This window comes from Bos grunniens, chromosome 3 (assembly GCF_055505025.1).
Source record: "Bos grunniens cultivar Pamir isolate PY7600 chromosome 3, Bosgru_T2T1.0, whole genome shotgun sequence".
NCBI classification, from domain to species: Eukaryota; Metazoa; Chordata; class Mammalia; order Artiodactyla; family Bovidae; genus Bos; species Bos grunniens.
The window spans coordinates 18,764,419-18,777,495 of record NC_141167.1 but is presented as its reverse complement, the minus strand read 5'-3'; the positions used below and the strand labels follow the sequence as shown (position 1 = coordinate 18,777,495).

Genomic DNA, 13,077 nt, shown 5'->3' with positions numbered 1-13,077 from the left:
CTATCGGGGCATAGAGAGGCTGCCTGCACCCCTCGGGTCCCACTCTCTCGAGAGGGAGCTCTCTGAGGGGACGGCTGACCCCGGAACTTGCTCCCAGGTCCCAGGTTGGGTGGATCGGTTACGAATAGAAGCTGTCGTGCTGGTGGACGAATCCCAGAGGGTCCAGAAGGAGGCCACGCAGGGGCTAAACATTAGGAAGGCGCAGGGTACAGCCTGGGCGGGCAAGGGCCCGGGGCCAGGCCGCGCGAGCTGACCGAGGCGGGAGGCGATGCGGCGGAAAGGGGTGGGGAGCTGGGGCTGGGCGCGCTTCCTGCCAGGGGCCCAGCGGCCCGCCCCTGCCTCCGCCCTGCGGGCCCAGCAGAGCCGGGGCTGGCCGGCCCCTCCTGCCTCGACCAGAGGCCCAATCAGCGTGCGCCCCCTACCCGGCCCGCCCTCTCCCCCTCTGGTGACAGAAAGTCGGCCCAGCAGATGAGGAAGTGGCAGGCAGGCTGGCCCTGGGGACTGCTCTCCAGCCTTGCTCCATCCCAGCCCTCCACGACTGCCCGCCTGGCCCCCACTGGTGAGTCGGGACCTCCCAGGGCGGGCTCGCCACGTGCCCAGGCCCCTGACCCGCTGGGCCACCCGGCCCGGCCCGGCCCTGCCCTGCCCAGGCTGTGGGCGAGGCTGTGCCTGTGGAGAGTGGGTGGGAGGTCCCAGCTCTCCGGGGCTGGGCCTCCCCAGCAGCCTCCCTCGCGCCTGGCCCCCATTTGCTTGAACCTGGGCCTTCCTCCACCACCTCCTACTCTGGCCCCTCTCCGTCTCTTACTCCTCCCTCCCCTTGGCGCCCTTTTGCACCCCCGCTGCTCCCTTTGCCTGTCTCCTTTTCCCTTCCATCCATCTTAAAGCAAGGAAGGACCAGACCGAGTTTCCCTACTGGGGACACACCCAGACTCTCCTCAAACTTGGGGAGAGGGCCTTCCAGAAGCCCGGAGCCACCCCTGACCTCCAGGGTGCCTGCGTGTGTGGGGTGGGGGAGGTGAACTTGGGGATGGTGGCAGAGAGGGACTGGGAGATAACAAGCTGGCAAGCTCCCATGGGTCGAGGAGGAGCTGTGTGTTAGAGCACATGCTTCTGGGCAGGCCTTACCCTGGAATAAGCAGCCAGCAAAACTCTGTGAATGAATGAATGATGACTGCCATCGGTGAAAAGAGAGTTACGGGTGTGCATGACCCTGGGTAGGTCTATGTCTGCACATGGTGTGGGTGATGTTGGCTTCATTCACCTGCAGGTGGGCTGTGTGAGTTTATGTATGTGACCGCGCTCATCTGAGACTCACAGACGCGAGAGGAAACCTGCATGTGAGCACAAGCCCTTGCACATGGTAATGCGGCTCCTGTGAAGGAGCATGTGTGTTTAGGTGTGTTTGCCAGTGTGCGCGTAGCTAGGAGCAGGCCTGAGTATTAGAGACCGTGCATGTCAAAGTCCACAAAGACTTGTCCGGGTAGTGTGTCAGACAAGGGCAGTTGCAGCCGGCAGGAGGCAGGTGGGCTCTGTGTGTGCATGCGTGTGCTGCCACTGGCGAGTTGTCGCAGGGGCGGAGGGAGAGCTGTGGCAGGGGCTGTGTGTATGGGACGGCTGGGGGCCTGACCGAGGTGGGGCAGTTGTGGGTGGGCGTAGAGGTTGGGGGAGCGTCTGTGAGATGTGTGTGCAGCCCCCGTGACTGTCAGAAGTTGTGTTCTTTACTTGGTACCTGCAGGGTTGCTTCTCTGGGTGGAGGGAACCTGGCCAACCCAAGTTAACACAGCTCGCAGAGCACCTGCTGTGCTGGCTGTTTGGGGAGCGCCTTGCCCCTTGGGGGCTGTCTGTCTGGAGTCCCGGGCTCTCCTCCTGGCCAAGGCTTTTGTGTCCCTTTGAGCCCTCCCCCGACATTCCTTCAGGCTTGGAGAGGGAGAGGGCCTAGTCAATTATGAGCCCTCCTTGAGGGAGGGGAAGATTCCTGAGACCTCTCCCACCCGCCACCTCCTCACATGCCACTGGCTCCCGGCCCCTCCCTGGGAGAGGGGGTGATGGTACCCATTCTGAAGTAGGACAGCCTGAGAATTTATCGTTCATTTAGGAGAGGATGCCCGGGTATGGGTTTTCAGCAGTTCTCTTTGGGCAGAGGCTAGGCCTGTGGCAGGAGTCCAAGTTTTTGTCTCAAAACCTAGAGTTCATCTGACTGATCCGGGGTGGCTGGGTGGGTGGTGAGTCCTGCGCTTTACTTGGCTTTCTCAATCCTGGTGGGTCCTCCAAGCACTGACCTGTGACCTGGACCCACCCTCCACCTCGGATGCTGTGCTGTGGGGGTGGGCAGAGGGCGGGGCTGCTGCCAGATCTAGTCAGACAGGTGGAGCCGCCAGGGCAGGAGTCTCAAAGAGCCAGGCTTCTGGAAAGGAAGGGTGAGAGGAGAGCGTCTGAGACAGAGGAGAGGCTGGAGGTGAGAGCCCAGGAGGGCAGAGGAGAGCCCGAGGGAGTGTCTCAGCAGGGGGGAGGAGGGAGGGACAGTTCCTGAGAGGACAGGAGGGACCATCCTGGGAGCTGTGCATCCTAAAATGGGGCAAGAGAAATCAAAGGGGAGGACCTCTGGAGAGGTGAGAGACTGGTGAGGAAGGGAGAGGAGGGTCGTCCCGGAGATGAATTCCCTGGTGGTAGGAGGTAAGCCTCTATGGAAGGAGACCAGAAATTGAGAGTCCTCTTGTGGAAGAAAAAGGGAGTGGAAGTCAGAAAGTAGAAATCCCTGGAGAGGAGCAGAGTGTGAGGAGGGGAGAGGAAGGTGTGGAGAGAAAGGGCAGAACAGCCTTTCCCAGGCATGCAGGATGTGTGGGAAACAGATCCCCCACACACCCCATCCCTGCCCCCCATGGCCGCCTCCTCGCTCTGGTCCCCAGCAACTCCTTCCTCTCACTGCTCTGTCCTTTCTGCAGCAAGGTGTCTGGAACTGTCCTGTCTGGTCTGTGTTCTGTCTATGGGTCAAGGGTGAAATTGGGGGTGGGGGGGCGGTTGGGGGAACAGTCAGCCCTCTCTGACACCTATCCTGACCTCGCCAGAGCCCTTAGCGAGGATGGAGGCTATTGTGAACCTGTACCAGGAGATGATGAAGCATGCAGGTGAGATGCTGTCTACTAGCCCTTCCTCCTTACAGACCCCTTGACCCTTTGTGACCTGACCTCATGTCTGCAAACCTGGTGGGGCCTGTTTGGACTCTGTGACCCTTCCTTTTTTTACCCTTATTCCTAGATCCCCGGGTCCAGGGCTACCCTCTGATGGAGTCCCCCCTGCTAATGACCTCCATCCTCCTGACCTATGTATACTTCGTTCTCTCACTGGGCCCTCGCATCATGGCCAACCGGAAGCCCTTCCAGCTCCGTGGCTTCATGGTTGTCTACAACTTCTCACTGGTGGCACTTTCTCTCTACATTGTCTATGAGGTAGGCCCCTGGGATGCCTCAGCTTTATTCCTCCAGGATAATGGGTGGGCCCTCGGGCTAGAGGAGGCATCTTCTTTCCAGAGAGGCTCAGCTCTGTTTCTCCATCTAGAGCAGGGGTGCCCAACCTCCAGGCCATGATTGGGGACCGCTGGTCTAGAGAACAAAAGAGATTTGGAGGAGGGAGGGATGTCTAGCTCTCTAATCCACACTTCTTCATAGTTCCTGATGTCTGGCTGGCTAAGTTCCTACACCTGGCGCTGCGACCCAGTGGACTTTTCCAACAACCCGGAGGCACTGAGGGTAAGTGGCGGCAGAGGCCAGGCCCCAAACAGCCAGGGGTAAGAGCACTTTGGATGTGCCTTGTCTTATAGACACGTTTAGAGAGGCTCTTGGCAGTCCTAAGGATGTCCTGACTTCTTACAGATGGTTCGAGTGGCCTGGCTCTTCCTCTTCTCCAAGTTCATTGAGCTGATAGATACAGTGAGTAATTTCGTGAGATTTGAGAACGTGTGGGGAGAAAGATGTGAGAGGCCTTGGCTCTGAAACCCCTTCCCCATACAATTCTCTCAGCTGATCTTTGTTCTCCGGAAGAAAGACGGACAGGTGACCTTCCTACATGTCTTCCATCACTCAGTGCTTCCCTGGAGCTGGTGGTGGGGGGTAAAAATAGCCCCAGGTGAGTGGTGAAGGCCACTGGGGGAGGGACAGGTACTGGGGACCAGAGGCTTGACTCTCCTGACCCTGTTGTCCACTCACAGGAGGAATGGGCTCTTTCCACGCCATGATCAACTCCTCTGTGCACGTCGTCATGTACCTGTACTATGGATTGTCTGCCCTTGGGCCTGTGGCTCAGCCCTACCTTTGGTGGAAAAAGCACATGACAGCCATCCAGCTGGTGAGGGGCCCGAGCCTGACCCACAGTCGTCCCCCCGACATTCGGGTTTGGACCCTACCTTTATCCAGCCTACCTCACCTTTGACCCCAGCCCTCCCCACTGTGTTCTGTCCCCTTGCTCTCCAGTCCTCTCTCCCTGTGTCCTCTGACCCATGCCTTTTGGTCCCAGATCCAGTTTGTCCTGGTCTCGCTGCACATCTCCCAATACTACTTCCTGCCCAGTTGTAACTACCAGTACCCAGTCATCATCCACCTCATCTGGATGTACGGCACCATCTTCTTCGTGCTCTTCTCCAATTTCTGGTATCAGTCTTACACTAAAGGCAAGCGGCTGCCCCGTGTATCTCAGCAAAACGGAGTTCCAGGTACCACCAAAGTCAAGGCCAACTGAGAAACATGGCCTAGCTTGGTGCCCACCTAAGTGCCTCAGGACTGCACCTTAGGCAGCAGCTGTCATTGTCCTCCCCAGCTACACCTGTGACCAGGGCTATGTGGTCAGGACTGAGCAGCAGACAGCTCTCTGCTTCCCACAGCTGGTACACAGAGACCACCGCTTCCGTTCCTCCCTGACTTCTCCCGGCCAGCCCCAGGGATGTGGCCTCATTGCCCTCTGCCACTCCAGAGCCGGGGGCTGAAAGGGCTGGACACTTACTTCCCCCTCCCTGCCTTACACTTGGGAGAGGAGCACTCAGGGCTGGCCCCCACCAGGGTCTTGTGGCCTTTTTCCTCACACTGAAGAGGTCAGCAATAATCTGTCACTGTGGACCCAGGCTCCCCACTTCTCCACCCCACAATGAAGTAGGAGCTTCTTGGCCAAAGGTCAGGGTGGGTGAGGGGCCTGGGAATACAGCCTGTGGAGGCTGCTCACTCCTTTATGTCTTTATTAAAAGTGACAGAGGAAAGCATGGTGGCTGTGTGTGCACATGTGTCAATGGAAGAGTGGGTACAAAGCCTGCCAGCCTGTCTGCAAACAGGAGGGATGGTCAAGGTGCCCACAGGATGGATGTTTCTAGCTCTCTGATCATAGTAGGGAGGAGCCTCTGGGAAGGCTGCTGGCTGGGACAGAGGTCGTGCCAGAAGAGAGGGAGATGTGACTTTATTAGAAAAGTAAAAAACAACAAAAAACAAACCCCACAAAACACTGCGAGGAGTTGGTCCTCAGCGGATGCCTTGGTGGATGAGGCTGCTTTTGGCCGCGCTGGCCTTCTCCCGCTCCCGCCGCCGGGCAGGGTCCAGCTCAAAGCAGCGCCACAGTCGCAGGGTCTCATCTGCTGCTGCGGATGCCACTGTAGCCCCATCTGGGCTCATGGTCAGACTGAGCACCCGGGCTGTGTGACCTGGGATGTGAGGAGGAAAAAAGTGAGAGCAATACATAGGATGGTAGGTACCTACAAGCCCTCCAATTTTGAGAGTTTTTGTAACGTTAATTGAGATAATTAATAATTCACATACTATAAAATTCATCCTTTTAAAGCATATAATTTATTGGTTTATAGTATATTCACAAAGTTGTGCAACCATCACAATGATAATTCACTCCATAAAGACAGTCACTCCTCAGTACTCTCTCCTCCCAGCCTCTGGCAACCATTAATCCGTTTTCTGTCTCTGCATTGCTTCTACTGGACATTTCATACAAATAGTCATACAGTGTGTGCCCTTTTGAGTCTGTCACTTAGCACCTACCTTTCAGCTCAGCCACCTTGGCCATGGTTGGGTACTTCCAAATAACCAGCTGGTTCTGGGCAAAGCCGTGGCCTGAGATAAGCTCCTTGTAGTGGGGAGACCAGAGGATGGAGCACACCTGCGGACAGGAAATGGCACGGGCATGACACACACAGAGCCAGGACTACTCAAATCACAACCGCATCCACCGTGGTGTTAGGCACTCCCAGAGGCTACAGACTCAGACTTGAATGACTGTAGTCCTTACAAAACCCTTTTGAGAGTTAGAATTGTTAACCATTTTACAGATGAGGAATCAGTTGGAAGGACGTTCAGTACGTTGTCTAAGCTCACACACAAATTAAGTTGAACTCTGGCTCCAGAGCCTGAGGCTCGAATAAAGCAAAGTCTGCATGTACTGGGCAGGGGGGTGTCAGGAGAGGAAGCTGCAGCACTTGTAGGGAGACCCACCTTTGAGCTAGGGCCTCAAATATCATTCTAAAACATTTGGATTATACACTGTAGGTAATTGGGAGCCCTTGCAGGGCTTGCGGAGGACAAAAATAGACTACCCAGACCAATATAGAGGACAGACTGGAAGCGATAAAAGACCAGTGCTGTGAGTCTCCACAGGAAGAAGGATGAGGCCGAGGGGAGGGGACACATGTGAATGATACTCTGAGGGAAAACTGACTTATCTTGGTGACTAGGTGAGGAAGATGAAAGAGTCTTACTTGTTCTGATTTCTTAGTATCCTTTTCAAATAGCAGAGGAGGAACACACATTTCAGGGAGGCAAGGGGAAGCGACGAGTTTAATTTGGGACATACTAGTGTGGTGCCACGTTATAGAACATGGGGTTAGAGACAGGCTGGCTGTGGACTGTTGAAAATGTGTGTCTGGAGTTCAAGGGTGACATCTGAGCTTGGAGATCATGCCAGTATTGCGTCGGTGAAGCCATTGGAGGGGAGGAGGTTGCCCAGGAAAGCTATGCAGAATAACACATCTGGGAGTGAGGCTGGAATAATGAAAACTACCTGGGAATGGGCATCCACAGCACTCAGACAGGCCCCAGAGCAGACGTTCCAGATACGAATGTGTCGGTCACTTGTGCCCCCGCCAGTTGCCAGGACGTTGGACTGCCAGGGACACCAAGCTACAGCCTAGGTGGGATAAAGGTGAAGTCAGCAGGTACTAGAGCAAGACAAGGAGGTATCGGGCACACAGATTAACTCAGTCCACTTTCACCATCCCATGTCCTCTTAACAGTCCCCAGGTTCTAGGTGAGAGTGCAGAGGCCCGGCCCAGCCCCACTCTCACCTTGACAGCCCCTTGATGCTGGGTGAAGGTCTGCAGAGGAACCCAGCCGCCCTCTCCAGGAGCACTAGGCCACACGTTGACCAGATTGTCGTTGCCGCCACTGGCTAGATGCCTTCCATCCGGGGCCCAGCGCAACCCACACACTTCCTGGCTGTGGCCACTCAGCGTGGCCACATGGTGTTCCGCTACCCGAACGTCATGGTGGTGGATGTGGCCGGAGCGCGAGCCACTGCCGGAGGAGAGAAGGGAACCAGGTCCTGCAGCAGTGCCAAACAGGTGGCAGGCCAGAGCTGCTTCTGCACAGTGTACAGTCCAGGGAGAGGGGGCCAAAATATGATTTTTTAACAGATTAGCAAAGCCACTGACCTGGACAGGATATAGCTATTCCAACAGAGGGAGCCCACTCGGGCAGAATGACTGGTCATGTTTCGAAGCCGTTTCTGCTGTTGCACATCCCATAGCTACAGAGAGAGAAGACCATGAGGATCAGGACTTGGCATTAACATCGTCCTGCTGGGCAAGCCCCCTGGGTCTGGGGACAACAGAGCTGCAGCACCAGGACAAGTCTCACCTGCACCTCGGCACTGCTGGTGCCCACAGCCAGGTAGTTGCCCTCTTTGATCCAGGCCACAGAAGATATATAGTCCCCAGGCTGCTCCATTTGCAGCAGCTGCAAAATGTCACCAGTGCTAGCACTCCACAAGTATACACTGTTGTCCAAAGCCACAGCCAGCACATTCCCAGAGCTCCAATCCACAAGGTTCAGGTCTGCCAGAGGGGGAAGGGAAGAGCATGAGCTGTCTTGTTTGCCTTGTCCCTCTCTCTCCCTCTTTCTCCATCCGCCGGACAAGGAGAAGACTGCACTTACAGTAGTCATTCCGGATTTCAGGGGCATCCAGGATGCGGTCTGGCAGGGAAGGAATGTAACGGCAGGTCTTCCTGCTGGAGCCCGGCGTGGCCTTCTGGCTATAGAGTACTTTTAGTCTGTTCTGGTAACCTGTGGCAACAGAGTGGGTCTAGACACCGGGAGGATTGACACTTGCGCATGCCTTTAGCCAGGAAGGCCAGATAAGCACTTCCTTCCCCTCAATCTTAGGTGGAAAAGGCAGACAGCCATCTCACCCACCCTGAGCCCTGGGGATAGAATGACATCTTACCCTCTGGGGCATTTTGTGGTTTTCCACTGAGCCGAAGGATCTTGGCTTCCTCCATGTCAAAACCGTTCAGATTCAAAGCCCATGCTTTCTGATGTTCCTGGCACATAAGGGTGGGGATGAGGTGGCGGTATTATCTAGATTTCACAGACCAGTTTCCTGCCAGAAGTCCCCTGGGACACATACCTTCTTGGTGGGCGTCTCACTGTTGTCAGGCTGGTTCTCCTTGCTCAGGAGGAAGCTAGCCACCTCCATCTGGGAAGCATTGCGATGGGGGATATAGCGGTCACCGCCAGGTTTGCTGGGAGTGGTCTGAAGCTTGGAGCTGGATTTGCCTGGGACAGGGGGAGGGAAGCCAGACTGTCAGACCCGACTCAGGGGGAGGAGGCGTGAAGGCTGCTTCAAGCCCTTGCCCTCCCCTCCCCCGCGAACCGCCGCACCCTACTGACCGGGAGTTCGGCCTGGGGTCCTGCCGGCGCTGTGGGATCGGTTGGCTGCCCGCATAGGCGAGGGGGCCGGCCCCGCGGCTTCCTTCGCTTTGCGCTGCCAGCGCGCAGGGGGTGCATTGGGGATGGGTGTATCCAGCTGCAGCAGCGAGTGCAAGTCACTCTCGAACACGAACTGGGCCATGGGAACGTCTGGAGGGAGAGGGTTCCTTGCAGGGGCTGCCTGCTGAGCCCCAGAGTAAGATAGGCGACCGTGCTCTGGGGCGGCCGACCACAGTCAGGACCACCCTGGCCGCAGCCCTTCCCGGCGCAGCACCCTCGGCCGCGGTCCCAGACCGGTTCCCTTAGTCCAGCCGTCTCTCACCGTCAGTTTAGAGCAGGTTCCGATCCCAGACCGGCTTTAGCAGTGAGGACTGGGACAACTTAAACTCGCCGCTCCAAGCACTCATTGGCTCCTTCAAAACCCAACCGTCGCAACCGTCGCCCTAGCCCATTGGCCTCCACGGCACAGGGGGCGGGTCTTCCGGCGGAAGCTCCAGATCTCACGAGAGTCCAGCAGGCGAGCGGGATTTGAAGGCAGCTTCTACGCCACAAGGTGTCGGGAAACGCGGCGGGATGGGGCGCGCCTGGGGGCGGGGCCTGCGCTGGCTGCCTTCCCCTATTGGTTTCATTCATTCCTCAGTCTACCCCGCACCCGTCCTTCACGCTTCATGCTTGAGGATAGTTTTTATGATACGAAGTGCGGAACTTGGTGGAATGCCCTAAAGCACTTAGCCTGTTTAGAGAAGGCAGTGTAAGGCAGTGGCCGACCAGCCGGACCGAAGGCAGGCAGGCGGGTTGGGAGTGGGGTGCTGCAGGCGTTGATTGAGAAACTTAGACGAGAGAAGGCCGGAGCGTCCATTGTTAGCTTAGTGCTTGAGGGAACACTACTAGAAGGAAGAAGTGCCAGTGTTTGTTTTCAAAAACTGTTTTGTTTGCTGTTGTTTAGAAACAAGGAAAATGAGGCTGAAAGAGGGGTGAATTCCTTTTTTCTTATCAAGAAAAAAGATCAGGATTCAGACCTGCCCATCTGGGAGATAAGATTGGATAGCCCTGTGAGGGAAACTGGGGCTGACCCCTATGGAGCTCAAGAGATGTCAGGATTTTTAGAGATCCACGAGTCTAATCTGCGCATGGTGCATCTCCCCATCCCAGCAACGCACCTGTATTTTACAGATGAAGAAACCGCAGCCCCGAAGGATTTGTGCAAGGTCACATGCTGGTGGGAGTCCAGATCTGACTCCTGTTCAATAGAGTGCTCTAACAGTGACTTCAGTGAATTGTATGACATACTTAGAGGTGAAGCAGCAATCATAAAAATGATAATGGGCACCATTTACTGACCATCTGCTAACTATGATGTTTAAAGAGTTTACGTACATTACTGCAGGTAATCCTTAATCCCATAAGGCAGAAACTTTATTCCCTTTTTACAAAAAAAAAAAAAAAGAAACCAGATCAGGGAAATGTTCGAAACTTGCCCAAAGACACACAGCCAATAATAATTAGTGGAGCCAAACTAACTAACCTCAGAATCTAACCATATTCTACACTGTCCTAGAAAAAGGCTAGGGAAAAACAAAAATCAATTGTTAGCCTAAAATCAGTTCTGATGATGACAGAAAAAATTTTGGAGTTTTCACCCAAATGATATTGTTATTATCTTTAATTTTGAAGCATTCATGTTATCTCTTTCCAGTTACCTTGGAAAACAAGGATTTATGTGTCCTAGGGTTGGAAATGGGGCGTCCCTGAACCCTAGAGGACATAAAAGGAGTCAAGCTGGTCAGGGCCATAAATGTTAAGCTAAGGAGTTTGGACTTTTATCTGCTAGGCATTGTGGAGTCAATGAGAGTCTCTAAAGGCATGGCCAGCAATTTGCAGTTTCTGGAGGGTCACCGTAGAGGAAAAGAACAACAGGGTAAATAAGGGTACAACTTCAGGGAATTTGAACCTTGAAAAGTAAAGGAATGACAGGGCTTCTTTGGTGGCTCAGTGGTAAAGAATCAGCCTGCTGGTGCAGGAGACACTGGTTTGATCCCTGATGCAGGAAGACCTCACATGCCATGGAACAACTAAGCCTGTGCACCACAACTACTGAGCCTGTGCTCCAGAGCCCAGGAGCTGCAGCTACTGAGCCCACACGCCACACTACTGAAGCTTGAGTGTCCTAGAGCCTGTGCCACAATGAGCAGCCCGTGCACTGCAGCTAGAGTAGCCTCTCTGTGCAACTACACAAAAGCCCCCGCAGCAACAAAGACCCACCACAGCCCCAAAATTAAATAAAATTATTTTTTTAAAAGACAATTAAAAAAAGGACTTTAATTTAAAAAATAAAAACAAAGGAATGGCAGAAGCCAGTGGAAACTGTACTGACATGGACCTTGAAGTAGGAGGAATTCTAATATGCAAAATAGTCGAGTGGTGACAGAAAAGGTCAGAGTTGGCTATTGAGAAATAAATCATGGGTGACCTTGGAGAGAAAGGGATCAGGGGAGGGGGTGCTCGGGTTTCCTTTGGAAGGGGTTGCAGAAAGGAGGGTGGGGAGAATATGGAGGCAGCAAGCATGGGCTACTTGTATAAGAAATTTGAGAGTGGGAAAGAGGGCAGTTCATGGGAGCTGGAGGGAATGCCAGCACTAAGATCCTATGCATCTTTTATTTAAAATTTTTATTTTTGGCTATGCTGGGTCTTTGTTGTTGCCCAAGGGCTTTCTCTAGTTGTAGAGGAGGCTACACGTCGTTGGGTCACCTGAGCTTCTCATTGCAGTGGCTTCTCTTGCTGAAGAGCAGTCTTGCTAAAGAGCAGGGGCTCTAGGGTGCTTGGACTCAGCAGTTGTGGTGCACAGGCTTAGTTGCCTCGAGGCATGAGGGATCTTCCTGGACCAGGAATCGAATCAGTGTCAACTGCATTGGCAGGTGGGTTCTTATCCACTGGACTTACAGGGAAGTCCTGCCTATGAATCTTTGAAGGTGAAGGCAAAAGAGCCAGAGGAGATAGAAGAGGACAGGCAATGGCCTGTTGGTAGAGCAAAGTATCTGGATACCTGATGAGCTGCTTAGATAAGGGAACTCTTACCTAAAGGACCTGAGGGAGAGGGTATGGAGGGAATGAAATATAGGTAATATTCACGGTGGAACAGTCCAGTTGGGATAATAATAAAGATAACTCTGTAAATGCTGAGTATTTACTATGTGCTTGCCATTGTATTAACACTTTTAATTCTCACATAGCAAAATAGTAGAAGAGAATAAGATCGGTTCTAAAGAGCCAAACTAAAGATTTAGAGGTAAGGAGTGAGATGAACAGGAAGATCAATCTGGAGGCAACATACAGGCTGGATTTAGGGAGAGAGACTGGAGGCAGAGGCCGTTGGTAGAGGCTGTAATAATAGCTCAGTGAAGATGGAGAAGAGGATACAGAATTTGGTAAGTAAAAGGGGTTAAGGACATGATGGCTGAATTGGTGTAGAGGCGAGAGTTTCAGTGGTTTGGTTCTTAGTCCTAGTTTTGAGTCCCTAGGAGTCGAGTTGGAGCCTTGAATGTGGCTTGGGGAAGGAAATATGGAAAGTGAGTATACTAGGTGTCATCATTTGTCCCGTCCAGGGCCACATTCATCCTGCTCTGCTCTGTGCCCTGTGAGGCTGACTTATATGGCCTGCGTCAGTGGACTCCCCTGGGCTCTGGTTTCTGTTTGTATTTCACCAATAGGAGGATGTTATGGGTTAAATTGTGTCCCTCACCCCCAAATTTATATGTTGGATACTTAAGTCCCAGTACTTCAGAGTGTGACCTTATTTAGAAATAGAGTCACTCCAAAATATAATTAGTTAAGATGAGGTCATTTGGGTGGGTCCTAATCCAATATGACTTTCATCCTTATAAAATGAAGAAGTTTGGACATACACACAGGTAAAGGGAGAACGCCATATGAAGATGAAGGCAGAGATGGAGGAGAGGCCTAGGAACAAGTCTAGGAACACCAGGAAAGCCCCAGAAGCTAGGGGAGAGGAATGGAACAGATTCTTCCTTACAGCTTTCAGAGGCAACCAACCCTGCTAAAACCTTGAATTTCTAGCCTGCAAAACTATAAGACAATAAATGTCTGTTTGTGG

The 13,077-nt window shown here is 53.6% G+C and overlaps 2 protein-coding genes across 6 annotated transcripts; one reads left to right on the top strand and one right to left on the bottom strand.

Annotated features, from left to right (window-relative positions):
* Window positions 1-458: 458 nt before the first annotated feature.
* ELOVL1 (ELOVL fatty acid elongase 1) lies at window positions 459-5,245 on the top strand. Of its 5 annotated transcripts, none has more exons than XM_086383772.1 (9): window positions 459-559; window positions 1,268-1,337; window positions 3,066-3,125; window positions 3,256-3,446; window positions 3,666-3,746; window positions 3,870-3,926; window positions 4,017-4,122; window positions 4,205-4,341; window positions 4,510-5,245. In XM_086383772.1, exons 3-9 carry the CDS (start codon window positions 3,080-3,082, stop codon window positions 4,729-4,731), a joined length of 840 nt encoding a protein of 279 aa, XP_086239898.1. In that variant the 5' UTR covers window positions 459-559; window positions 1,268-1,337; window positions 3,066-3,079; the 3' UTR covers window positions 4,732-5,245. The 5 variants fall into 5 exon arrangements, with proteins under 5 accessions (XP_086239898.1, XP_086239885.1, XP_086239893.1 ...); XM_086383759.1 differs by having other exon boundaries at window positions 1,268-1,360; XM_086383767.1 differs by having other exon boundaries at window positions 1,268-2,455.
* Window positions 5,246-5,419: 174 nt separating this feature from the next.
* Window positions 5,420-9,403, bottom strand: CDC20 (cell division cycle 20). Its single transcript, XM_086383515.1, has 11 exons — window positions 9,289-9,403; window positions 8,928-9,116; window positions 8,665-8,813; window positions 8,482-8,578; window positions 8,193-8,321; window positions 7,896-8,092; window positions 7,691-7,785; window positions 7,325-7,553; window positions 7,042-7,167; window positions 6,027-6,144; window positions 5,420-5,677 (listed from the first exon to the last, which is right to left on the bottom strand). The coding sequence occupies exons 2-11, from the start codon at window positions 9,106-9,108 to the stop codon at window positions 5,499-5,501; spliced, it is 1,500 nt and encodes a 499-aa protein (XP_086239641.1). The 5' UTR covers window positions 9,109-9,116; window positions 9,289-9,403; the 3' UTR covers window positions 5,420-5,498.
* Window positions 9,404-13,077: the final 3,674 nt, after the last annotated feature.